A 26,338-nucleotide genomic window follows, 5' to 3' on the forward strand; every position below is an offset into this window, starting at 1 on the left:
TATTGTTTTTCACTTGTACACTTGGTAATATATAAACCAAGAAGAAGCTAGTAATTAGAGAGAGATTTTCCAGAGCTGTTAAGAAATATCTTGAGAGAAAATTCATCTAGTTTGTACTAGGATGCAGCTGTGATCAACATTGTTGAACACAGATTTTCTAATATACCATCTCTGGTGGAACAACAAATCCACCAGAAAAGTTTTTAAAGTTTGTTGTGTTCTTTACATTTTGTGTTTGAATATATATCTGTCTGCATTAGCTCAAAGCAATTCATACACTTGTTCATCTAGAACACACTGCTTTAATAAACTTCTCAAAACTTGAAAAAGTTTTGAGATTTACATTCAACCCCCCCCCCTTCTGTAAATCTCATTGTTAGTCCTCTAGGAATAACAGATACACTAAGCAAAAATGGAAAGCTTTAGGGATAACTTAAAGTAGGGTTTGATAGATGTTATTGCATGTTGTGTAAACCTGTGTTTACTAATCTATAAAGTAAACACCGGTCCTTTGCTTTTAAATTATATCAAATAGATCTGGTTTTTCTTGTAACTCACTCAAGAAGAAGCTGAGTTCTTTACCTACAAAGAACCCAAGATTTGTAGCAAGACACTAGCTTAATTTTAATACAAATTTAAGTGAGTTTTGAAATATTTTGTGCAATGTTATATTTCAGTTAGCATAATATTACTGCATTTCTAATCTGCTTTGTTAACCAAGCAACTAACATTCAAAAAGTCATAAAAATATCCAAAACACATTCACCCCCCTTATGTGTTGTATTCATTGCCTAACAATTTTTTTTATAGTAATTTGCTCCACATTTCTTGATTTTTTAAATGTCAGTTCAAATAGTTTTACGGTAATTATATAAAAATTTTGTTCAGGATCCACAATCCTATATATAGTATCATAATCTAATAAAATTACGTAATATATGCTTTTTAATAATACTTAATATCAAATTTAGTTTCACTTTCTTTGATTTCACACCGATCTTGGATTTAATTTCTTGCAACTAAATGATAAAATAAGATTTATTAATTACTTTCACTTATTTGATTTCACTATAATCCCAAATTCGAATCTCTTTAGCTACATACTTAAATAACATTTATCATTAACATTTTTTATTTAAGCTAAATATCGAATTTTATAATTTGCAAGTACATGATCTCGGGTTCGATTATCTCAATTACATGATTAAATAAGATTTATAACTACATGAACTTTTCATATCAATTTACTATACCTATCTTGATTTATTTAAAGATCGATAACTGTTCAATTAGATTTACGGTCCTATGATGTTTTAATTATATGAAATATTTGTTTAGTCTCCACAATATTTTATATGTAGTAATATAATCTAGTAACGTAATATATCTCTTTTGGTAAAAATCAAATTTCACTTTTAATGATTTTTTAAGACCAAATTTGGTTTAATTTTATTTGGTTTTGCAGGTTCGAATTCTTGCAACTACATGATTAAAAAAGATGTATTAATTAGTTTCACTTTCTTTGTAACACCTCAGTCACACGTCGATAAAAAAAGGGCTTTCTGTTCATTTAATAAAACAAAGTAATATATTAAGTCTGTCAACAAATCATGATTTTTTGGGATCTGCGGTAGACTCGTGGATTACCCAAGTTAGCTGCATTTATAAAAGTAGTTTTCATCTTATTTCGAATTTGGAATCGGGATTGACACGGTTCTCGAAAAAAGCTCAGGATTTACTCGGGTTGTCACATCTTTGACTTCGTACCAATCTCAAATTTGATTCTATTTAGCTACATAGTTATACAACATTTTTTAATATTTTTTTTATTTAACTCAAATCTCGGATATTATTATCTGCAAGTACATGATTAAATAAGTTTTAATCATCCTTGAGTTATAGCTACATGTCAAGAAAAAATGACTTAGAGTTAAATGTGATATATAATATTACTAAAATTTTGTTTATTTTTTAAATCTATTATATCTATTATATTATAATTATTTTTCTACTAGTTTTTCTGTTTGTTCATGTTGTGGTCCGTTTAATCCCAATGAAAGACAATTTTATATGTTAATATGATCAAAACGATATATAAGTAGTTTAGAGAAAAAGAAGTGTCCAAGTAGTTTAGTAAACAAAGGTATATTAGTGATTAAGAAATATGTTTAAAAGACATGTTATTAATGATTTTAACAATTATATCAAATATTGTGTTGGTATAGTGGTTGTGGATGTGAAATAACAAATTATTCATGCATTTTTTAACACTAATATGGTTAGAAGGGTATATAGTAACTTACTAAGAATTGTGTATTCAATTGGGATTTCAAAGGATTTTTTTGGATTTTGAAAATCCTAGGGTATTCAATTTGGATTCTAAAAATTCTTTAAAATCTGATGTTATTCAATAGGGATTGAAAAACGTCTTTTAAAATATGGGGTTATTCAATTTATAATTTAAAAAGTCCATTAAAATCTGGTGGTATTCAATTTGGATTTTAAACAATCCATTAAAATCTGGTGGTATTCAAAATTCCATGATTTTTTTTGTATTTTATAAAATTGTAGATTTTGATGGATTTGCGACTGTATTTTATGCTTTCAGAATTCTTAGCAAAATCCAAGAGATTTTGATGGATTTGTAGAAAACTTTACTCAAATGAGCACGTATATTTAAAATGAGCAACAATCATTCAAAATCAACATATTATTAAAATCTGAATTGAATACACCACTAAATAGAATGAAAAATCATGTTCATAATCAACATATTGTTAAAATTTGAATTGAATACACCACTAAATAGATTGAAAAATCATGTTCACCTATAATAGATATAATAGAAAAAACTCGGTTTTAGAAGAAAAAAATTGAAAAAAGAATAATGTTCCCAAAAAAAACTCGTAAGTGGGTACGAGTTTGTAACAAATAAATATAACTTTGAAGTAGTTTTAATGTTAAAATGATTGTAAAAGGCTAGACAAAATAAGAAAATAATAATTAATTATATTGCATATCATTTATAAAATATTATGAGTTAAATTCATACTAAATAAAAGTTACCAGTCATTTAAAATTTTGAGTTTTATGTTGAGTACTATTTCGAGATACTTGAAGACATAATTAATTATCTTGTATATCATTTATTTATATAATATTTTAAGTTAAATAAATATTAAAATGAAAAATTAATATTCTATTATCCGAGTTTTTTACTGAATACTGTTTCCGAATATTGCTCGAGTACTCGAGTACTCGTTACTCCATGTTTTCGCTAAGTCGAACCGAATATCAATTTTTAGAACACGGAATAGAAGAGATAGAAGAGTCGGTTTAAAATGTTGTAAAAAGCGCAAATCGGATCTAAGCGGTCAGGTCACCTTCTAGCACTTAAGCGCTAAAGCGGGCGTTTAAGCGGTTTTAAAAGCGGACGCTTAATCGGATTATAAATAAATAAATAAATATGTATATATTAAAAGTAATGAATATTTTTTTGAATAAAGAGATAACATTCACGTATTATAATAAATCAAAAAAATAATCATTCACAAAGTCATAATCAACTTAAAAAAATACAAGTAACATTTAAAAATATCATATTATACCTTTTTTTAAAAAAAGATTTATTTTTTTCTAATTATTTTTAATTCCCCTTTTAATTGGTCAAAAACCGCTTAATCGGTCAAAATCCGCTTAATTCCGCTTAGAGCCGCTTAAATCCGCTTAAATTTTATTAAACGCTTAAATATCCGATTTTTCACTAATCCAAGCATTTTGACCTCCGATTCCGAGCTTATGCGTCCGCTTAATTCGCTTTTTACAACACTAATTTGTGCCAAAAATCACATTAATTTAGAAGAAAAAAAAAACATAAAAAGAGGTCGCACAGAGTGCACTCGTGGCCTGGATAGTTTGCTCACAAAATTACAGAGTAGTGCGATAAAGATTCAGTGTCGCCGGAGCTAAATAACTAGGTTTCCGACGCTGTAATTTCAAAAGAAAATAAGCTCCAGCGACTTAATTCACACAATCATGACCGGTGATTATTTTAAAGATTCGATTTTTATACTCGTATTACCTAATACTTTGAGTTTATTCCTGTTAATGATATTGATCTCTTTGATATGCGTTGTTGTTTCAGTAGATTTAACTCATGTTCCACTGTTTTAATTGTTTTTTCTTTTGTTTAAGCTTTGAATATTAATAAAGTTGTTACCTTTATCAATTTGGCTAGGGTTTTGTAGTGGTGATTATTAATTGAATGTTTATGTGATTGGTATATTGTTCGTGCTGTTAATTCTTTTTTCTTTTGTTAAAATTGAAAAGTTATCGAGGTTTAGGGAGGTGAAAGATAAACTGTTGCTTGGATACCTTGATTATGTTCTGCTTTTCAATTGAACTTTTTGCTGTATTCTACGAAGATATATATGTTAATATTGTTCAGTTTTAAAAGTAATAGAACAGTTTAATGGATATAAGTTTTGCGTTTTGTTTTCACTAAATTCGTTCACCTTTAAGTTTGTTGATAATTTTCTGTTCCATTAGTCAGTCTCTCATTCTATTATCTCCAATTATATAGCACATTAGGTTGTGTTCACTTGCATGGAATGGAATCTATTTGAACTCATTTTGGATATTTTGGAAATGTTTAAAGCAGCCACAGTTGTAGGTTTAGTTCGAATGCACTCAATTTGGTTCGAAGAGATAAAATGGGACGAGGGGAATTGAAAATGTGTGTTGCTTGCTCTATTTATGCACAATTTTAGTTACTTATCCATACCTTTATACAAATATGAATTAGAGCTCATTCCCTTCAACCCAGTGCCTATTTTTTTCTATATCCTTTACAAATTTAATCACTTACACCTTATTCACTCCAACCAAATGGAGCATTGAAGGCCAAAGTAAAGGATCGAATTGAAGTGAATAATATAAAAGAGTGTAAGTTTCTATGATAAAGTTTTTCCAAGACACTAGTAGGCTGAGTAAATGAACATTTATGGACATGTGTAAATGGTATTCAGCTCTAGCTAAATTTGTGGGGATGGAAATGTGGAAGAAACGAAAAAGTTTGAATAAATGTTGTGCATCAGGGTGCAACATCATGGTATAATTGTATCGCGAATGAAAAAACAAACCCGGGTTTGACACTCATCCCCTTGCCCTTCGTATTTGAAAAATAAAAAATATATGATGAATATCCACAAAATTTCTGTTTTTTCATTTTTCAATTGCCCACCTCATGCCATTCCTTCCAACCAAACAGTGTCAGATCCCCTAGGAGGTGAAATGGTCAAGTTAACTTGGGCTTGTAATGCATATATAGAACCGAATAAAGCACGCCTTGTGGCAATTTTGTCTATTTGGTTCTGCCATATCATCATTTGGAACAGAAAGAAGGTGAACTGATCCCTGGACAGATTATTTGCAGGAGCAGGAGATGGAAATTGAAGCTTTAGAAGCGATACTTATGGATGAGTTCAAAGGTTTGTCTGGGTGCATGTTATTAGACATACGATTTAAGCAGTTAAGAAATTGTTATTGGTTTTTACTTTTCTCAAAATATTTAACAAGCTTCGGTTCATGTCTGACTCATTTCCAGAGATTCATTCCAGTGAAAGTGGGTTGAACACATCGAATCGTTGTTACCAAATTACACTATCTCCAGAGGTATGTATATATACTCAAGTAACGTGAATTGCTCCTATGACTATAGAATATATGTTACATAGAATATTTGTATATTTTCGGGGAAATGAGTTTCTGTCTCTGTTATACCCTGCAGGATGATGAATTTGACAATTCAATAACTACTCCAGGTTTTGGAATTTAAAATTTTTATTACCCTAGTAGTATCCTAGTTTTTTTTTTAATCTTGGTTGAGGTGATGTTTGGTACTTGTTAAGAATAATTTTTGCTTGCAGTTCAGCTGGGTTTGATTTTCTCTCACACGGAGAGATATCCTGATGAACCACCACTTTTGAATGTTATTAGGTATGCTGTGTCTTCTGTACTTCTGACTTCTGAACGGGTAGTTCCAAATTTGACCCATTTTTTATTGTTCCTCTATCATTACTACCAGAAGTGACTCTTCTTCATTGTGGTTGTACTTTTTATGGCTGTGTATACATTCTTCATATTGATATGTGCAACTGGAATTTTCTGATTTTACACATCACATTATTAATTATTATACACAATAGTATAGAAATCTTTTAGTAGTGCATAAGCATCACTATTCGTGCAAGTAGTTTATTACCTTCCGTTCATGCGCAGTTTGAAAGGCATTCAAACAAGTGATCTTAAAAGTTTGAGAGACAGGCTTGAACAAGAGGTATATTCCTACAAGCTCTTTTAGCATTGCTTGTTGTTTTTATAAGTAGGGCTTCTGAAGGACATCCTGCAGAAGTTATTTTGCTAGTATCTAGATCATAAAACGACAGTTTCATGTTAACTTATATTCTAAATGTGTGATGGTTCCTCATCACACAGTCTATATCAATTAGGAGTCAGTTACAGGTGGTTAGTCCACAAAATTATTATTAACAAATCTAAACCAAGCAATTGGATAGTAGGCCCAAGGTGATAGTTGAATTAATATTGTAAAGTATTAGATATCCTGAAAAGAATAAAGACAGAGAGCGGAAATAATACTCCAATCTCTCGTGTTCAAACAACTAGTGTATTTTCTTTTCCTAATGGGGCAACCCTCTTTTGTGCAACTAGTAATCAGTTCTCTTGAATTTCAGGCTTCAGAGAATCTTGGTATGGCTATGGTCTATACACTTTTTTCAACAGCCAAGGAGTGGCTTGCTGAAAGGTTTGCACAAGATGACAATGATGCAGTTGCTGAAGCAGAAGAGCGTGCAAAAGATGAAGTATGTTTTTATACCCCTGACTTTAATAGGGTTTTAACTTTAGGATGTGTAAGAGACTAAAGTTGCCATGCCCGGTGTGCTTTTTCTTCCTTCAGTTTGAATTCAAAAAATTAAAAATAAATTAATGTGGCTTGGTGAGATGGTACTCATATAGAAAACAAAATTAATTGAGAATAAGAACATACATTTTGGCTTGTATTATGAAAGCATCCGACTTCTTGTTAAGAAAGGCAAAAAGAGTTTCCTTGGGAGCATAGTCTTTTGTTTATGGAAATTAGTGAGAAACAAAACAGGATAAGATAGGAAAAAGAAGCACGCCCTTTTGAGGTATAAGCTTGAGAGTATTTTTTTATTTTCCTGAAGACCAACATGCATTCGGAGATGGTAAAGAGCCAAAGAGGCAGTCTAGTGCTTTTTCTTATATACAAACGAACGAATGTTAGGACGATATATTAATGTTAGAAATATATACAATATATATATATAGTGTCATGTTCCTCGTAGAACCCTTAGATAAAGAACTCATAGAACCTATACATCTTAACTGTAGAACTTTGCCTTATTTGTTAGGGTTCTGCAGCAGAATTGCACAATTATATTTTGAAAACATTTTTTAAGCATACACAACGATGCAAAAAAACTGTATATAGGTTTAGATTATGATAGTCTATTTAAAATTTAGGGGTCAGCACCAGAATTTGCCATATATTGTAATGGTTCTAAGGTTCTATTTTAAGAATTGGTTCTCTCTTGAGCGCAACCCTATATATATATATATATATATATATATATCTCATATAACATTATTAATTTCATCTTACAATTGCATGTACTTTCGTATCAGTTATCTCATTATGACGATGGACTGTTTTTCACTTCAGATAATTGTGCCACATGGAGAACCGGTCACTGTTGATACATTCTTGGCGTGGAGAGAAAGATTTGAAGCAGAATTAGCCTTGGAAAGGGCCAAGTAAGTTGTTGGTGCAATTAACTTTGTTCTTCTCACTTACCTTTTTAGGCATGTATCCCAGAGCAAGGTGAAATTTCCATATTCCCCGGTCCTCTTCGCAAAACCTCTGAATTAGAATTTCAAAGGTCAATGTTGCTGAACCGACAAATGCATAGTTCTCTAAACACATATTGTGCTGTAAGGGGCCTCACACACTCATGGTCATGAAACGAACTACAATTTATGAACTACAATTTATGTCTGTACAAATTTAGATATTCAAGTTTACCTTGCAAAGTTATATTGATATTCCCATGATTTTCTATAGATGCCCCTTGGGCTTATGTTATGGATCAGGTTGACATTACAACCTTTAAATACACGGTTATGTGATACAAATTAAATGCTATTGATTAAAATAGATTACTTTTTATTTGATGCCAGATTAATGCCCGAGATAGCACTAACAGCAACTAAGGAAAAGAAACTAACTGGTAGACAGTGGTTTGAAAGTGGAAGAGCTGCTATGGTATGTACAATCTTTAATTTTATAGTGAGGAATTATTGCAACCCTGGTTCATGTTAGGGGGAACACACACAAGTATAGAACCAAACAAACAATACAAAACACACACTCAATATATGACGCGGAAAAACCCACGTCCCAACTTGTATTATTAATCAAAACAATTATCAATAATACAATCAATCTCATCAAACGATATTCACTCAAGTGATACTTAAGTCAAACAATACTCAAGCATACATCAAAACAATAACATGACTATGTATATATAGCCATCACAAACTTAGCCAACAAGACATACCTAATCTGATTACAATAATAATTGTCTACCCATACAATTATTACCCATTCCCATTATAATAATAATTGTCAACACATACAATTATTACCCAACTCAATTATGATAATAATTGTCTACCCATACAATTATTACCCAATTCAATTATGTTTTCTATCACCAAGACCATACTACCTATTGGGTTTAACCCCAACAATCCTCCCCTTCAACCCAATATGATTTCATGCACAACCGAATTAACGGTCACCATCAAGCCATCGACGTCGATCGCCCAATACCTCCCCTCGAACAATAACCCCTCCTAGTACAAAAAGATTTCTCTTATCTTTTCGACCTTTGAGTATCTCTAAATCTCCTTTAGTGACTTTCAACATACTGTTCTTCATCATAACAGTATATCCCAAATCAACTAATTTACCCAACGAAATCAGATTTCGATTTAACTCCGGTATGTATCTTACTTGAGTTAACTTCTGAACACGACCGTTGTGACGTTTCATTGTTACTTCACCAATGCCAACAACCTTTACCGTTTTACCGTTCGGTAAAGTTACAATCTTTCCCTCACACTTTTTATAGGACGAGAACCACTCCCTCCTACCACATATGTGATGAGAACATCCCGAGTCAAGCACCCATTCTTCTTTTGATCCCTTCTCTTCTTGAACCAAAAGAACATCTTCATCAGCTTCTACAAGTGAAACACTACCCCCTCGATTTTTCTTCAACTCTCTCAAGTCTTCTCTTGCCTTTGGACACATAAATTGTATATGACCCAATTCCTCACAATAAAAACACCTGATATTAGGGTTATGTTTCTTAGCATACTTCTTTTCCGTGTCACGCGAACGTACCACAAATGCACTTCCATCAGATGTGTCACTCGATTCTTGTTTCATCAATCTTTCGGCCTCCAGAAGAACAATAGTCTCATCCAAATCTAACTTCGTTTTCCCAACCAATAAAGAAGTCATCACAGTATTATACTTCTTCGCTAGAGACACTAGTAGTAGAACAGCTTTATCCTCATCCTTTAATTTTTCATCCAAATTATTTAGCTGGTTGATTAAGCCATTAAAACGATTCAGATGATTTCTTAAATCTCCGTCTTCTTCCATCTTGAGCCCAAACAAATCTTTCTTGAGAAATAGCTTGTTGGCTAAAGACTTTGAGTGATAAGTCTACGTTAACTTCTCCCACAAATTCTTGGGATTGTCCTCTTTAAGAACATCATACTTGATTTCCGGTGCAAGGGCCAACCGGATCGTTGATGCCGCACGTAACTTCATGTCTCCCACTTTGTATCATCAACTTCAGTAGGCTTCTTCCCTCCGAGAGTCGCATATAACCCTCGTTGAATTAACAGATCTTTTACCGTACTTTGCCACAAGGTAAAATTGTTTCTTTCATTAAACAATTCAATTTCAAATCCCCCAATCTTCTCCGTCATGAACCTTGGCTCTTGATACCAATTGTTAGGGGGAACACACACAAGTATAGAACCAAACAAACAATACAAAACACACACTCAATATATGACGCGGAAAAACACACGTCCCAACTTGTATTATTAATCAAAACAATTATCAATAATACAATCAATCTCACCAAACGGTATTCACTCAAGCGATACTTAAGTCAAACAATACTCAAGCATACATCAAAACAATAACACGACTATGTATATATAGCCATTACAAACTTAGCCAACAAGACATACCTAATCTGATTACAATAATAATTGTCTACCCATACAATTATTACTTATTCCCATTATAATAATAATTGTCAACACATACAATTATTACCCAACTCAATTATGATAATAATTGTCTACCCATACAATTATTACCCTATTCAATTATGTTTTCTATCACCAAGACTATACTACCTATTGGGTTTAACCCCAACAGTTCATAGTTATACTTGTATACAAGTGGAGCAGAATAGCTGTAGCTGTCAAAAATTTCGTCATCGAGTCAGATTATATGTGCAATCAATCAATTAGTAAAATTTATAGAAGGCCATCTATTGACATGATTCAAATTTTATCAAGTAATTGTCCAAATTTCCAGGACCTTGCTATAGAGTGGATTCTATCCTACAAACTTATCAGGATTAATGAAGATAAATCTAACATTTATAATAAAACATGTTGGACAGTGGATTTGTTAAATTTATTTAGTTATAAAATGATCAAGTAGTAATCACTTAATTGAATCTTCCAAGTAATTTAGATTGAATTATTGAGAAGCAAGATTTCTATCTAGTCTGACCATTCTAGATGTGTAATATGATGTAGATCTAATATAGCTAGAGAGCACTAAACAGCTGCATCCTCCTATATGCCAAATGACCATGATTTCCCTGCTATTCTTTATCACGTGCTATGAAGCTTTATCCCGTTACACTCAGAATGGGGCCAGTATTTGATGTATATAATCTATCTGGAATTGTGGCGGATGAGAAGTTCTACTAAACAAATTTAACCTCCTAGCATAATTGCACTTACCCTGATTTCAATATTGCTACCTTTGATCTGCAGAAAGGTGCAGCAGCAATTACTGAAGATTCCGAGGAAGAAGATGATGACGACATTGACTTTGATGATGAAGACTTTGAAGGTAATTACCGTTTACAGTAATTTTGTTTCTTCCTTGTGTCTATTATAATATTTTGATAAGATTGTGGTCTTTCTGCAGATGATGAAGAAGATATGCTTGAGCACTATCTGGCTGAAAAATCAGACTCGTCCACCCATTCTTCAAGGCGAGCTAATTAGAAGCTTGTGTAAACAGCCAAGACAATACAGTTCTAAACACAAAACTGAGTTCATCCGATACAAATGCGGGACACCAGAACTGTTGTTTTATTACCGTGACGTACTTTTCAAGTATTATCCTTAAGGATCTTACTTTCGCAAATTTTGGACCCAGAAGAAGAATGTATTATTATGTGAAACCTAATGAGAAGTGAAATGATTTTTAGTGCACCTTTATAACGCTTTGATGTAATACAATCATCACCTCGTGTGCCCGCAGAGTCGAGTGAAAGTTTTACAAACCTGCATTTGAACTTCAACGAATATTTTCTCTCTGGAAACAGACGGTATAGTGAATATAATTTCTCGACTTACGGAAATATTTTTGGCTTCGATAAATAAATAAAATTCTTCAATTACATAATAATTTAGATAATCAACAGTCACATTCACCATTTCTTAATTGCTACATAATTCATCACTTAAATCAAATCCTAACGATCACAATTACTTACTGTCATTCGAAGTATCTTAACTTATAATTTATAATTTATAAGTGGGTGCCAAACCGGCCCTAATAATCAACAACACATTCATCAAAATTCGGATTCTCCGAACAAAAAAACTCGAGCGGATCTTGACATTTAGCAAGCTTCTGACGAAGATCCGCCATCGCTTGACTCACTTCCTCAACTTGATCCCACGCAACTTTACACTCATCCGATCTTTTATCACCTTCACACACTTGCTTAGCTTCAATTACTTTCGCCTCGATCATATCCGTTAGCTTCTTCGCTCTCATCTTCGTTCCTTTGTATTTCGCACCTCCTTTTCCTATCATCATCGTCACGGTTTTCGATACCGGTACTCGCCGGAGAGAGAGTCTCGTCGAAGAGATTGTCGGAGGTTGTGTTGTAAAGGTAGTTGTGGCCATCGCGATTAGGTTTGATAGCGGGATGAGATGGGATGAGGATAATGTTATTTTAGATTTGAGTTTAGAAGAGACCACAAGGCTTCGCGCGGTTGCGTAACTAACTGCCCCCTTTTTGTGGGATGAACGTTTATAATGTTTGTACAATTATATACCAGCTACGTATTCAAAGTAATCTCAAAATTGTATTTTTATTGGGACCTGTATTTTTTGGGGGCCCGCCTCATTTTATATAAAATAATTAATTAAATAATGATAATTAAGTATGCGAAAATAATTTTAGGAATCGTTTTGCACATTCTAGCAAAAACGTGTTTACACTATACGACATGGATAATGGACCCATATTTTTGGGGTCCTATCTCATTTCATGTAAGATAGTTAATAAAATAACGACAATTAAGTATTCAAAAATTATTTTAGGAACCGTTTTGTAGATTCTAGCAAAAAAACATTTATTTCATAAAATATGGATAATGGACCAAGACGTGTAACCATCTTTCTGCCAAAGAATACTTTCGTGGACATATTTATGCCCAAAATTTATGTGAATTCGGAAGGTCTCGTCACTCATCCGTGCTTAATATTTTGACCATAGAGTTTTTGTCATCTGCAGCTGCTGGTAATAATGACGTCTTGCTTTCGTAAAATATTCCATATAAATATTAGTGTTGGTTGGTCTATGTCACTGTGCTTTTCAAGTTCAGCCTAACCTATGGGTGCGCATTAACATACGTAATGTAACAGCAAATAATTAAAAAAAATGCATCTCTACTTGATTGTGTCATCTTGATTCGCACTTTCATTTAATTTTAGGCATGTTAATTCACCTAAATTTAGTTTGAAAGGAACGGTATCTGATTCTAGACAGGCCATGTTGATTCATCCCATAAAAATGTTACAGAAAATTACCAAAAAGGAACAAAAATGAAAGTGTATAGTACACCTTATGTACAATACACCACATCTCTACAGGCTAATTACAAAAACTGCATTTTTTGAATTTGAGCGGATAAACTTTGACTGTCTTATACCATGCCCGCACTTGTGAAGCATGGAACTTTTCAAAACATTCTGATCCATCTCTCTAACCACATTTCTTTTCCAACACATGCGATATACACATTCCATATCGATATACTGATGCATGACATGTTTATGTCATGTCATGCAAGCTACACCAAACACTCCACTCTTACAAATCTCCCCCGACCCCAACCCACCCTCCTGGTGCGACTCTCTGTGCACGAACTGGAGAATCTGAGTTCCTGTAACACGAATTTGTAACACTACAAGATGGCATTAATCTTGTGTATATGAAGCAGCATAGTCTTTAATCATCTCCTTCAAGTTCTGTAAACACAGACAATTCAACAGTTAAAGCCGCATAAGAGGTAATATACTCTAATTCAGAGGTAACATATAAGAAATTTCTGAATGTGCAGGACAATACCTCTAATTCTTTATGAAGCACAACAAATACATTCTTAAGTCGCTTGTGTCTCTGCAAAAGAAAGCAGTCAAACATGAATGGATAAACTATAATATATATTTGCATTGTAGTATAATCCATGTATTTATGAAAAAGATCGCCAGAAAATAGAAATGCTGTGGTACTAATCCATCTAAACCTTTGGTCCAACTAAACTTTCTACACTAATGTGACGGTATCTCACATATCTTTAGCACAGTTTGGTGAACGGAAAATTAATCATGCGACAGTCAAGGACATTTTTAGGCACATTTTTGAATGTCAAATCAATCAATTTGCAAACTGACTTTCTAAAGGAGCACCTGTTCTCGTATGAAAGTTTTAAGGATGAAGATAAGTTTTTTCTTTTATCACAAAAGATGTTCTTTAGTTAACCATCAATATTCAAAGCATCATGCAAGTCAAGCACAAAGACTTGAGAGAATGATGGGAAGAACAAAGAAATAGTTTTCATGTTATCTAAATCTACAGTAGCACATAAGTCACCCATATACAAAGACACGTGACAAGAAAAAGAATGTACCGCTCCACACTGGCTATAAGATTTCTTTATTTGCTCCGCGATGCTATTATATTTAGTCACATCCCTTCCCTTCGCAGCTTCAAGGTCCCTCCCATATTTTAGAAACTCATTCCTAAGCAATTATTAAAATTAACTGCATTAGTAACAAAGAGTAACAAAGGATAAAGCAAGTTCCCATAGAATTTCAAAAGTAGAAAGATGAAAAATTTTAAAGTACCTTTCAGACTCTAATATTTTGTTTATAGAGAGGTAAGAAACATGTTTCTCTTCATACTCTTGCACGTATTCCTTATACCTATAAACGCATTAAAAATATATACATAAAAATTAACACACAAGCATATATGATTGTACAAGTCAAGCACTTAGAAGATGTGTATATAATACATACTGTGAATGATCTTTAATTGGACCCTTGAGCTCCGGTTCATCCTTCTCGTACTTGGAATATGCAAACTTGTTGTCGTTGGAAAAGGAGTTTCTCTTCTGTTTCTCACCAGCATGACCATCAACCAACCAAGGATCCTTACATTTTTCACTCATGTCAGCAGATAAATCAGTTTTTCTCCTTTTACTTCCTTTGGCGGAATGTGGCTTTCCGTGCACAGCATCATGTGGTTGTTCGGTAACTACAGGAACTTTTCTTTGAGTGTCTCCAAACCCTTCTGGAGCGATCCCCTGAAATGCTACGGGTTCATTCCATTTACTTTCAGTTTTAACATCTGCTAGGCCAGTCAGTTGAGACCCCACTTCAACTTGATTACCTCTTGGCAGCTGGGGAGGGTGAGACTGCCCAACCTTGTGCTGAGGTTTTGTGGAATCTTCGTAATATCCGGGGCTCCTCTTCTTAGATGATCCCTTAAGATTACCAACGGCTCCAATATCTGAATTGGGTGGCAAAGGCTTCATTGGATCTAAACCTGTTCTTCCAGCAGGTTTTCCTTTACTTACATCAGGATTCCAGTAATCAAAAGAGGTAAGTTTATTCTCTGACTGTTTGAAAGAACCTTTTCGATCAAATTGTTTCGCAACTCCAGGTGTCTCTTCAGGCAAGGGATCGCGAAGTTCGCCCAGCTCCAACTCTGAGGGCTCCCGTCTAAGAATTGGACCTCGCTCATTTATAATAGGTGATCTGTCCATGTCAGATCTGTTGCCACCATTTGATGGATACGCCACATGTGAGTTTGGAAGTGATCCAACCTCCTTCATCTTTCCAGAAAATTCACCTCGTTTCCTAATATTGGAGTCGGTAGGTGTTAAGTTTTTGTCTACAGCACCTTCTCTAGGTTTTTTTGGTGGCCTTTTTTCATTGTTATAACCATCTTCAATTTGTATATCTCGATTAACTTTTTCTTTGTGCACGGGTAAGCCAGCAGGCATCTGAAGGCTCCTTTCAGTAGACTTTGCATTGCTGCCCAGGTTCTCGGCATATACACCCGGTCTATCATTTGCCGAAGAACCCTTTGTCCGTCCACTAGTATCGACAGGCCTTGGACCAGACAGCTGGGAATCAGAAATAGTTTTACCAGGGTTTGATTGGTTGTAAGTTCTATGTACACCAAAATCAGCTCTGTCCTTCGCAGCTTTGGGTATAATATGAGTATGCAGGGCTTTGTAAGGACCGTCAATAGGCCTGTCAGGAGAACACTTTCCGGGACTTCTGGAGAAAAGAAAGTTGGTGTCCTCGGACATTGGTGCTTCAGTCACACTTCCAGCTTTTACTTTCTCAGAGTGCGCAGCATAATTATCACTGCGCTTCCCGTCAGAACGTCTTTTCGATTTTCCTTCTGATTTTCTTTGATATCTATCAGATTGTTCATGTCTGAAACCATCTCTCGCTGTCTTGTCCCTTCCTCTGTGCAAGTTTTCTGTATATACTCGGCTTTCGGGAAGCACAGAGGAATTGCCAGAAGAAGCTTTGATCGTTGGTTCATGCTTTTCACCTTCTTTACTGGGAAGTGATCCATTAGAGGGATCTATTTCAGATTTATGAGCATAGGCAGGTGAGTTTTCCATAATCTCGACTACTTCGGAAGCATGGAAATCTTCCATTTCATCGGGCATGTTCTGCCCCAGTAAACCATCCGCTCTCCATGGAATCGGCGATGTAGGTAATTCAGGTCCGGGAGCTTGCAATTTATCCTTTGGTTCTTTGTCATCATCACTGGTCATGATATCCACTTCCACATCAGATCCCTCCTTACTGTTGGAAGAGGCGTCACTCTCACTATCACTGCTACTCCCGCTCGCACTTCCAATAGGACTTCTACTCTTACTTCTGCCTCTGCTGTGGCTTCCACTGTCACTTTCACTATCACTGCTATCACTTTCACTGTCACTATCACTTCCGCTGTCACTAGATGTAGCTACCAGCCCTTCACTATTTTCAGGAACTTTTTCCTCTGCGTAATGATCAGGTGACTGAGGTGGAATATCATTTTTTTCAGAAACTGTCACTACTTCCCCAGGCTCAGAATTCAGATTTACAGGTTCCTCAGTTTGTGCATGGGATTTCGGAGAAGCACTGTTGCTAGGATCACATGCATCACCACGGTCGTTACCAAAGACAGGTGGTGGTTGATTGATTTCAGGTGAACTGAAAAGGTAAAGAGATGTATATCTTGTAATTGGCCATCAACAAAAAGTGACAACATTTTGATCCTTAAAATATGAAGTTGAACATGATCCACCACTATAACATACTGAGCGTCATAAAGTTGATAGGTCAATTAATAAGATTAAGTAGAAATGCAATCACAGAAAACCAACTTATCATAATTCTATTACTCTACAACACAACAACAAAAGCTTTCTAACAAAAATTGCTTACACTATTTTACTATCACCAAAGTTGTTACAACTTATATCTTCTGTTCAAATTCCACATATATTGTTTCTAAACATTCTCTATATCATTTTATATATTAATCATGATTAAATGCAACGATTTAGACTGTTTTAACATTTCTGTAGCAAAAATACTTTAAATATTGGACCCTATAAATAATCTATAAATATATTTCATGATCTGTATTACAATATTTGTTAGAACACGACAATCATTTATAGTTTAACTCTATTAAATTTTTTAAGATATGGAACATTCCATTAAAGTAGATATGAAAATATAATTTAGGAAAAATATTTATTAGAATACATACATCATTTATTAACATGCATGCATATATTTAGGTTTATATAGCAAAATACTATAAAGAACAATTAAATAAATCTCAAAATTAAAACAAATTCGATAAAGTCATTTTTAAAGAATCATAAAATTATACTATATTCTTTAACAAAGACTTAAAAAAGCAATCACGATTATAATATGTGAAAAATACTTTAAAGAATCTAGATTTTATATAAAATGTTAATAGAATAACTTTAAAGAATCCTAAAATCATAATAAATATATCCTACCAGGTAACGACTTTAAAAAAATAAAAAACAAACACTATAAACAATTTGAAAATAACAAAATAATCAATATTTAAATATTGTTTACAAAAAATAAACAATCCCGGAAATATATATACGTTAAAGTACAGACGTGTAATTGGTTCTCTTTGATTCTTCACTTAAATGGTTACCCTCATTTTTTCTATAACAAATTTGAAAAGCTCAGTTCAATAATAGCATAAAGACGGATACCCTTGCAATTAAACATTAGAAGATCAATAATTTTTTAGTAAAACGATAGAAAGAGAACAAATAAAAATATACATCAGGGCATAACACTTAAAATATGATAACTAATTTCCTAGATATGTACGATTAAATAATTTTTATAGAACCCCATATACAAACCATAAATACATTTACTTATACTCAATACAAGCAACATGCATCAACAAAAATGATATCATTAAGCAAATATAAGTGGGAAAAAATTACTAAGATTTGCAATGTAGGATGGCTCAAAAGGCACTGCAAGGTGATTAGAACTAGATGATACCTTCTGGACACAGGTTTTTTAAGGCTTTCAAGCTCTGCTTCTGACTTCAAAATATATCTTCCGGGAGCTTGGTAAGTTGCAATCTGAGATCCAGAAATTACAAATGTAAATATAATAAGGTTGGCACAGAGAACTAAAATTAGAGAATGCGGAATAGCTTACTTTTCTGATAATGGGCTCAATTTGTCTTCCAGAGTTGGGGAAGTATTCTCCCACAGATTTCTCTAATGCCTACATACATTATACCAATGACACAATAAAAATAGAGATTCTAGAAAAACAAATAACAACTTTGTTATTTTGCTTTCTGCAATTGTTTACCTTCAGGCTCATCCCCCTTGGATTCTCTGTTAGTAGAGAAATCAACATACTCCTCAAGTCAGTAGGTTTGACTCCCAAATTGCCCTTGCGAACTGGTTTATCTGGTAATGCAGTGGTAGCAACCCTGCTGGGTGTACCTTTCTCAGAGCTGGAAGCTTTTTCTTTACCAGTTGCTTGAGTGGCCACATTATATTCTACACTTTCATGTCCCTTTGTAAGACTGCTGTGTCCAAGTGGGGATGCTGATGCAGGAGGTCGCTCAGGCGTAGATGGTCGAGGTGAAGCTGAGGTCCTCCCTTTTGAAGCTGACAAGGAGAGACCATGTTTGTGAGCAGATTTAGGTGGACCTACATAAAAACAATCAGAATTATAGCATGAAAAATCAGTATCAATGCCCTCTCAACCTGTTGAACCTGCTTCAGTAACAACACCTAAAGTTGAGTGAGGTTTATTAACAGAACAAATTTTGCAGAAACATATAGAAGAAAATAAAAAATAAAAGCAATCTGATAAATTTGATCACGGCCAATTACCTGGAGGAGGTTCAGCTTTTCTTTTTTTGTAAGGAGGCTCTATTTTTTGTTTAAAAGGCATTTTCCAAGAATTAGCTGCAGCAAAAATTAAATAATGTAAACGTCCCATATGCACTTGCAATGCAAAAAGATGATTGTGTAAAGTATTTTTTCATACATTATAAACTCGGATCATAAAATGACACACACACAAGGGAGATCACTATACTAAAGTTAACAAAGAAAATTTTGACTTTGACCAGACCTGGTTCAGTTCGAGCATGCTTCCTCCCCCAACTTATACTTACTTTTTTCTGCCTTCTAAGCTATTTGGTCAAACTATTTCAATTACATATACACCATTCTACATCTCTCCGTTTTCTGCGGAATTATAAATACTCATTCACTAATATCTAATTACGTTCATCATTTTTTTTGTACTTTTATTGCGTAAATGTTTATTAACTCAAAAGCACATTTTATCAAATAGGTAAATAATTTCATTTTAGTCTATCTGAAAAACAAACTACCAAAGTTTAATGTTAGATTACTTCTACAAAGTACTTTCACCTAAGCTTAACCAAACATGCTCTTGGTCGCTATTTTTTTCGTTCACGAGTACAAGTCATGCATGCTTTATCACTTTTTTTTAAATAGTAGTTACCACATGTGGTCCAAATCAACTGTAAAAATCATGAAATTTTTTGTTCTGAAAAGTGGGAAAGGATTTACACTTCTACTTATGGTCTTTAGCAAAAGAAAAGTGGTGGAGTTTAAAGATCCGCCTCCTTTGCCCATTCGTCCAATTATGGATCATTACAACATAATGTCAGGAGTAAGCCGCTTGAAAAATAAAGCTTGTCAACATATGAAAGACATAAGGCATACCTTCAGCAGCAGCTAGCGCCTTCATTTGGTTTTTCATCGATGGGTTTCCATGATCCAGAATAATTGCTCTGTTGAGAGGCATTGAAGGAAATTATTTTTAACATAAAAACAGTAGAGATGACCACCAAAAAACAATAAAAAAAATTAACAGCAGTTTATTTTTTAATTTCACTGTGATGATCATGTGAACTGTTGGATGTAGGAGTACAACAGTAACCAGGCAAGCAGGAGAATCTTCTAATTATATGTTCCTTAATACATATAAGCGCACCCATTACTCAACTGTCTGAAAAGGACTGCTCTAGTGAAATTCCTGCCTTCAAAAAGCTAATAAACAGGTTTACTCGTATATATACAAGCGACAATCCCGATTGATGCCAATTCAAGATTCAACAGCTCTTGTGGTCAACATATCAAAAAATGGTCTTGCTCATTTCTAATTATGAAGTTATGCAACAGAGCAGTCAGAGTTCTGGACATACTAAGCACTAAGAGGAGCTACTTGTAAACGAATCTTGATATCTTAAATCCAAATTAACCCAAAATGATGCTTTTTAGATGAAACCTAAAGACATCCTAGACTGCAGATTATGCGACATTCAGCTCAACACCTAGTACTGAAGAACCTACAATAGTATATGTCTAAAATTGGTAGACCAAAAATAAAGACTTGAACCAAAATAGTTGACCGAAGCAAAATAAAAATAACTTTCAAAGTATTAACATCACAACATTGTATACTTTAACTTTACAACTTACTGCCGAGATTTAGACTTTCGCTCAGCTTCCTCTGACCGCATCTTAACATGGTTTTTGGTTGACTCGTCCAAGACTCGCTGTACATTGAGCTTTCGCCAAGCACAACCAGATTCCACAAGCAAACCATTTCCATCTTCCCCACTTTGGCGTTCTTCATATATGTCACAAAGGTCTCCCATCTCCCTCGACCATGTAAATCTGAAGTCCTTACCTCCCACGTCAATAACCTGTTACAAAATTACAATGTTAAAGCTGGTACTGACCAAACCATACAGACCTAAACCATGTGAAAAGAGGTTGCTAAAGATGAGTAATCCAGGGAAAAAAGGAAACTGGGCCATAGTTCAATTTTTTTTGGTTGGTTATGTAAAATACAGGAAATGTAATTACTCAGGCACGCACTTGAGTCTTGATTCCACCAAGACTCGAACCTCAAACTCTTGTCAAAATTTTGTGTGGATATATGTAACCCATATGCATGTGTGTGAGTATGTGTGGAGAACATATTAAGCTATGAACACAATCACAATGAAATTTTAAGTGAAAGATCTAAAGAGACAGAGAGCGGGACTAAGTTATGCATGACGGAGCTCATAACGAGAAATCTTACAGAGATCTGGAAAAGCTTCGATCTAGTGAGAAAAGAGAAAGGAATAAATTTAGAAAGAGAAGTTCTAATGAGGTGAAAGAGATCTAGTATTGTGGCAAGATCAGATTATAAAAAAACACAAAAGGGTTTCCGGACTTCACTTTGATTTTGATTAAGGGTAGTAGTATGCTAGTATATTTTAATTAACTTAACTTTATAAACAAATACCATATATAGAGTGAGTCTCAGTAAATAAGAAAACTGCAAACCTAAAACACGTGATCTTATCGGTGTATGACAAGAATACAAAATAAAACAGCTGTATCACAATTTGCGAAACGGTTTCATAAATTGTAACTCATTCTATAAAATACAAAATGTATTTAATAATGATGACTCATAAAATTTTACAAAAAAGAAATTGTATTTCGTAATAAATGTTCTGTAAATGAATTATATAATATAAGGTAAATAAAAAAATATTCTGCAAATAAAAAAAATTGAACATGAGTTTTGTAAGGCTAAATAATTTTAGAACACAGAAATTAATCTATAAAATTTCACATCACATCTGTTCTGTAAACATATAAAATCCTAAAAAATGTAATTTTTTTAAAAGAAACTAAATATTGTGTTCTATACAACAAAAAGTTATATCCACATGCTTAGTGAAAATGAAATGTTTACAATTACTATTATGTTTAATAAAAAAATCTATAATATCTAAATATTTGGTCTATGAATAAATTATATATTATATTTACTAAAACTATTGTTCATGTACATGTTCAGTAAAAAAAGAAAAATCATGAACGTGTCTAGTGAAAAGTTAGTAAACGTTCTGTACAAAAAATTGAGGTGATATACATATATTCTTTAAGCAACGCAAAATCAACAAATACATATTCAAATATTTAAATTTTGAACACATCCTGGAAAAGTAATTATATAAAAAAATTATGCGAGTTTATATGTATTAAGCTTTTGTTGTTCATGGGATAGAATGATGATAAACAAACAACATAAAATAACTACTTTCCGCTGCTTTTCACGTGTATATTAGGTTCGATCACAACCCTTGATAACGTATAAAATAAGTTTAAGATTTAAGTTACTAGGTAGTTCCCCATTGAACTTCAAACTTCAGCCACCATATATACCTTTATACTTATTTAAACTTTCAGGGGATCATAGATAAATTCATAAATGAACCGATTTTTTGGGTCAACCGGGACCCTAAAACCTCCTACATTCTTATTTCTAGGGTTGTGTTTGTGTCAGGTTACTGGGTCGTGTTGGATTTTGCCACCCCCAGGGTGAATTGTATTCACTAGGCTACAATTCTATGGATCATTTGTATACACAAGAGATGCAATATCAACTAGAGTACATATATACATATATATATATGCACAGACAACATTCAACAACTTTTTTACATATAAGGATCAAGGAAACCACTCGTACCCCCCCCCAACCGGGACCCTAAAACCTCCTACATTCTTATTTCTAGGGTTGTGTTTGTGTCAGGTTACTGGGTCGTGTTGGATTTTGCCACCCACAGGGTGAATTGTATTCACTAGGCTACAATTCTATAGATCATTTGTATACACAAGAGATGCAATATCAACTAGAGTACATGTATACATATATATATATATATGCACAGACAACATTCAACAACTTTTTTACATATAAGGATCAAGGAAACCACTCGTACCCCCCCCCCAAAAAAAAAGAGACTATCACTATGTTCTGCTACAAATTTGGCAAAAGAGTTGGGTGGACCAATAAATATTCATCTGCCCAAGCATTATGACTCCTAATGATAACAATCTGGTACAAGGACGAAGGTATTGTATAGCTCTGCAAGGGACCAAATTATACTAAAGAAAAAAATTATCTACACAAAGAAAAAAAATGAATATATTTTACAAGTAAACTATATCAGCTCTCTAAACATTTTTAAACCAACAAATTCTTTACAATTGATTCATAATTTTGAGTCTATTTGAGTAGTTTGATAAAGAATTAAAAGTAAAGAATAAAATGACCGAAATGATATACTTATTTAGTAAGTATGATGGATAAGGTTAAGGGCCGCAAAATAAATACATCTAATCATAAATGAAAAAAATAATACAGACTTCTAAGATAAATATAAATATTAGGGATATTTTAGTGGAGACCGTGACTCCCATTTGCCCTAATATAGCGACATCCCTGATCTGGTAAGTCAATGTTAGGCCGAATTTATTAACTATAGCTATTAAGTATTCACACTAATTGAATCCATAGTTAGTCATGGAAGCTATTATGAATAAGAACAATAGTGTATCGGCGCCAAAAACCTTCTCTCCTTTCTTCACTATATCAGTTACTTAAATTCCAAGGAAACCCAATAGCTACTTTAATATACAAACACGTACATTTGTGCATTGGGAATCAGTTAACATTGTAAACTATAGTTAGTTCTAACTTAAAAAGGTTTCCTTTTGATGTGAAAGAACACTATTTAACATAAATTAGACTAAACCTGGTATAACTAGACATGAAATGACCGTAACTTACGATGTGATTGCCTAATCAACTCTACACAATGCGATTGATGTATTACTGAATGATCTTCAAACAGTAAACACAAGCATACCATACAGTGGCGGATGCAGTGTAATGCATGGTATGTCATGTGACCCACCATTATTTTTTAGGAAAAGTATTGTTATCTTTTTACATATTAGGCTTGTGTCTCCATCTCTATTCTCCAACTATTGCGTAACAAGCTCCATTTCTATTCTTCAAGTACATCTTGTATTTTAAAGTCATCTCATTCATTGCTCTCGTTAATGGAAAAAGAATAAGAGTTCACTAGAGTTTACAACTTGTTTGCAAAATTGTCAAAGAGATTGTTATACTTTTCTATTTTCACTTGTGTGTCATTTTGTTAATTTGCGATAGACAAGTGTATTACCTAGCATTTTAGACTCAACAAAAAGATTATATGTGCGCTCCCAATCTATTGATTATTAATCGGTTACAAACCATTTATAAATTTCATTATCCGCCACTCAAACTATAAGTCCACAACCAATGAACCTGCAAACTAATCCACAAACACCGGAATCAAATAACTTACCACAAATCAAACCCGAATTTCAGTTCCAATTTTACTTGCACAACAAAACAACATACCATAAAAATTTAAAGAAAACCACTAAAGTCAAAAACTTTAACTCACATTCCCGGAAGTATTCTTGGCATTGGCATCAAACTTGATCCTAGCCGAACCCCCTTGTGCCTCGACACGCTTGATCTCGTCAACAAGGTCAGGCGTAAGCCGAATAATCATAGCGAAATCCAGAGGATTCCCAGTTTCAAGACTGAAACTTTCCTCCACCGCAGCCGAAGGAGCTGATGCCGCCGGACTAGGCGGAGTAGTGGTGGTCTTACAGTTGTTCCGAGGAGCGGAAGAGCCGGCGGCGGTGGCGGCGGTGGAGGGACGGCGACCGGAAGGGCGATTGAGAGAGGCAGAATGGAAGTTGGAGTGGAGCTTACGCTTGCCGCCGGAGCTGGCGCCGCCACGTCCGCCGCGACCGGACTTGCCGGAGGCTCCGAACATTTGTTAGGGTTACGATTGAAGAGGGAATTGAAGACGGATATGCCACTGCCGGCGTTGTTATTTCTACCGGGGATTTGTGATTTGGGGATTTTATGTTTCTCCCTTATGTTATTTACACGTGTGTATTTGTATGTATTCTTAATTTTATTTTTTCAATCATGGTAACAATAAAAAATATCATTTTTTCCATTTTTTCAATATGAGAATATAACAATCAAAGGCATATAATCTAAGGCCATTATTGTTAGGTTAAACTGCATGATTCGTATAAACTGATACAAATTCGGATCGATTTAAATCGAAATATAGTTCACAGTTTAAATTCAAAATTTTAAAAGTATAAAAATTGTATGTTAGTTTCAGTTTGATCTTAATTCAACTCGGGTTCAATTGAAACTTTCAGTTTGATCTTAATTCAAGTCGGTTTCAATCGAAACAACACTTATACACACACATACATCTATACATATAAATATATAATTTTATATATATGGTAACTTTATCTTATAAATCACCTTTTTCTTATAAATCACAAAAACCGCTAAATCTCAGCAAATATTTAGTTACTTATACGATTACTTTCCATTAAAAATAGTGATGAAAAGTTTTGTGTTAATTTTTATATCCAATATTTCTTTGTTTTAACAAAATTTTATTAAACATGAGTCAAGAAATTTTTAAATAATTATGTGTATTTAAAGAAGAAAAAAATTAACTATGTTACAGGTATGAACTAAACAGGATAAATACCACGTAAATCTTATTTCTGATTTCACCTGATCCATGCTTTTCTAATTAAGTTGTTTTGCTTCAAACAAAATTAGTTTGAAACGCGATTTTCTCCTAGTTCATTAACACGGATCTCCTCGTTACTTTATACGCATTATTAAGGAAATTGGGGGCACATCACTCGGTGGTAATCTAAAACTGAGATGCCTTCCAGCTCATCAAAACACAAACCTCACATAAATCCATATCACTTCATAAACATTAACATATTAATTAAAACATTTTCATTTCTATTTTCAATAGAAGTTATCATACAATAAGAGCCACAAAAGAAAAGAATCAATTCATTAAAAAGTTACATTCTTCAATTTTGCATGTTTCATAAGCTTTTCAATTTGCTAAATTGTGCTGACAATTTTAAAATTTATACATCACCTAGGTCTCCCCAACTTAAACTCCCACTGTGAAGGTCATTAAAATCAGAATCCCCAAAAATAGCATCTCATGGTGGTAATTTTGGTTGTGACATTCGGTCCCTAGATGTTAGGTAATGAATTACACACAGGGGGGTGAATGTATTTTATCTTTTTATACTTTTC

General features: G+C 33.7%; 3 protein-coding genes across 5 annotated transcripts; 1 reads left to right on the forward strand and 2 right to left on the reverse strand.

The window, feature by feature from the left end:
* The first annotated feature begins 3,884 nt into the window (after positions 1-3,884).
* Positions 3,885-11,658, forward strand: LOC141723915 (uncharacterized). Of its 2 annotated transcripts, XM_074525866.1 has the most exons (11): positions 3,885-4,042; positions 5,424-5,489; positions 5,606-5,673; positions 5,789-5,822; positions 5,928-5,997; positions 6,280-6,337; positions 6,753-6,881; positions 7,763-7,854; positions 8,278-8,362; positions 11,203-11,281; positions 11,360-11,658. In XM_074525866.1, the coding sequence occupies exons 1-11, from the start codon at positions 4,036-4,038 to the stop codon at positions 11,437-11,439; spliced, it is 768 nt and encodes a 255-aa protein (XP_074381967.1). In that variant the 5' UTR covers positions 3,885-4,035; the 3' UTR covers positions 11,440-11,658. The 2 variants fall into 2 exon arrangements, with proteins under 2 accessions (XP_074381967.1, XP_074381966.1); XM_074525865.1 differs by lacking the exon at positions 8,278-8,362.
* Positions 11,659-11,789: 131 nt separating this feature from the next.
* On the reverse strand, positions 11,790-12,485 carry LOC141723917 (calvin cycle protein CP12-3, chloroplastic). The gene has a single exon (XM_074525867.1). The coding sequence runs from the start codon at positions 12,350-12,352 to the stop codon at positions 11,993-11,995; it is 360 nt and encodes a 119-aa protein (XP_074381968.1). The 5' UTR covers positions 12,353-12,485; the 3' UTR covers positions 11,790-11,992.
* A 722-nt stretch (positions 12,486-13,207) lies between these two features.
* LOC141723918 (uncharacterized) lies at positions 13,208-25,113 on the reverse strand. Of its 2 annotated transcripts, none has more exons than XM_074525869.1 (12): positions 24,630-25,113; positions 20,803-21,029; positions 20,044-20,111; positions 19,177-19,251; positions 18,644-18,948; positions 18,485-18,553; positions 18,323-18,405; positions 14,756-16,960; positions 14,582-14,659; positions 14,365-14,476; positions 13,803-13,853; positions 13,208-13,702 (listed from the first exon to the last, which is right to left on the reverse strand). In XM_074525869.1, exons 1-12 carry the CDS (start codon positions 25,008-25,010, stop codon positions 13,652-13,654), a joined length of 3,705 nt encoding a protein of 1,234 aa, XP_074381970.1. In that variant the 5' UTR covers positions 25,011-25,113; the 3' UTR covers positions 13,208-13,651. The 2 variants fall into 2 exon arrangements, with proteins under 2 accessions (XP_074381970.1, XP_074381969.1); XM_074525868.1 differs by having other exon boundaries at positions 18,644-18,990.
* Between the last annotated feature and the right edge of the window lie 1,225 nt (positions 25,114-26,338).

The sequence above is a fragment of the Apium graveolens genome, chromosome 5, assembly GCF_009905375.1.
Source record: "Apium graveolens cultivar Ventura chromosome 5, ASM990537v1, whole genome shotgun sequence".
In the NCBI taxonomy this organism is placed as follows: domain Eukaryota; kingdom Viridiplantae; phylum Streptophyta; class Magnoliopsida; order Apiales; family Apiaceae; genus Apium; species Apium graveolens.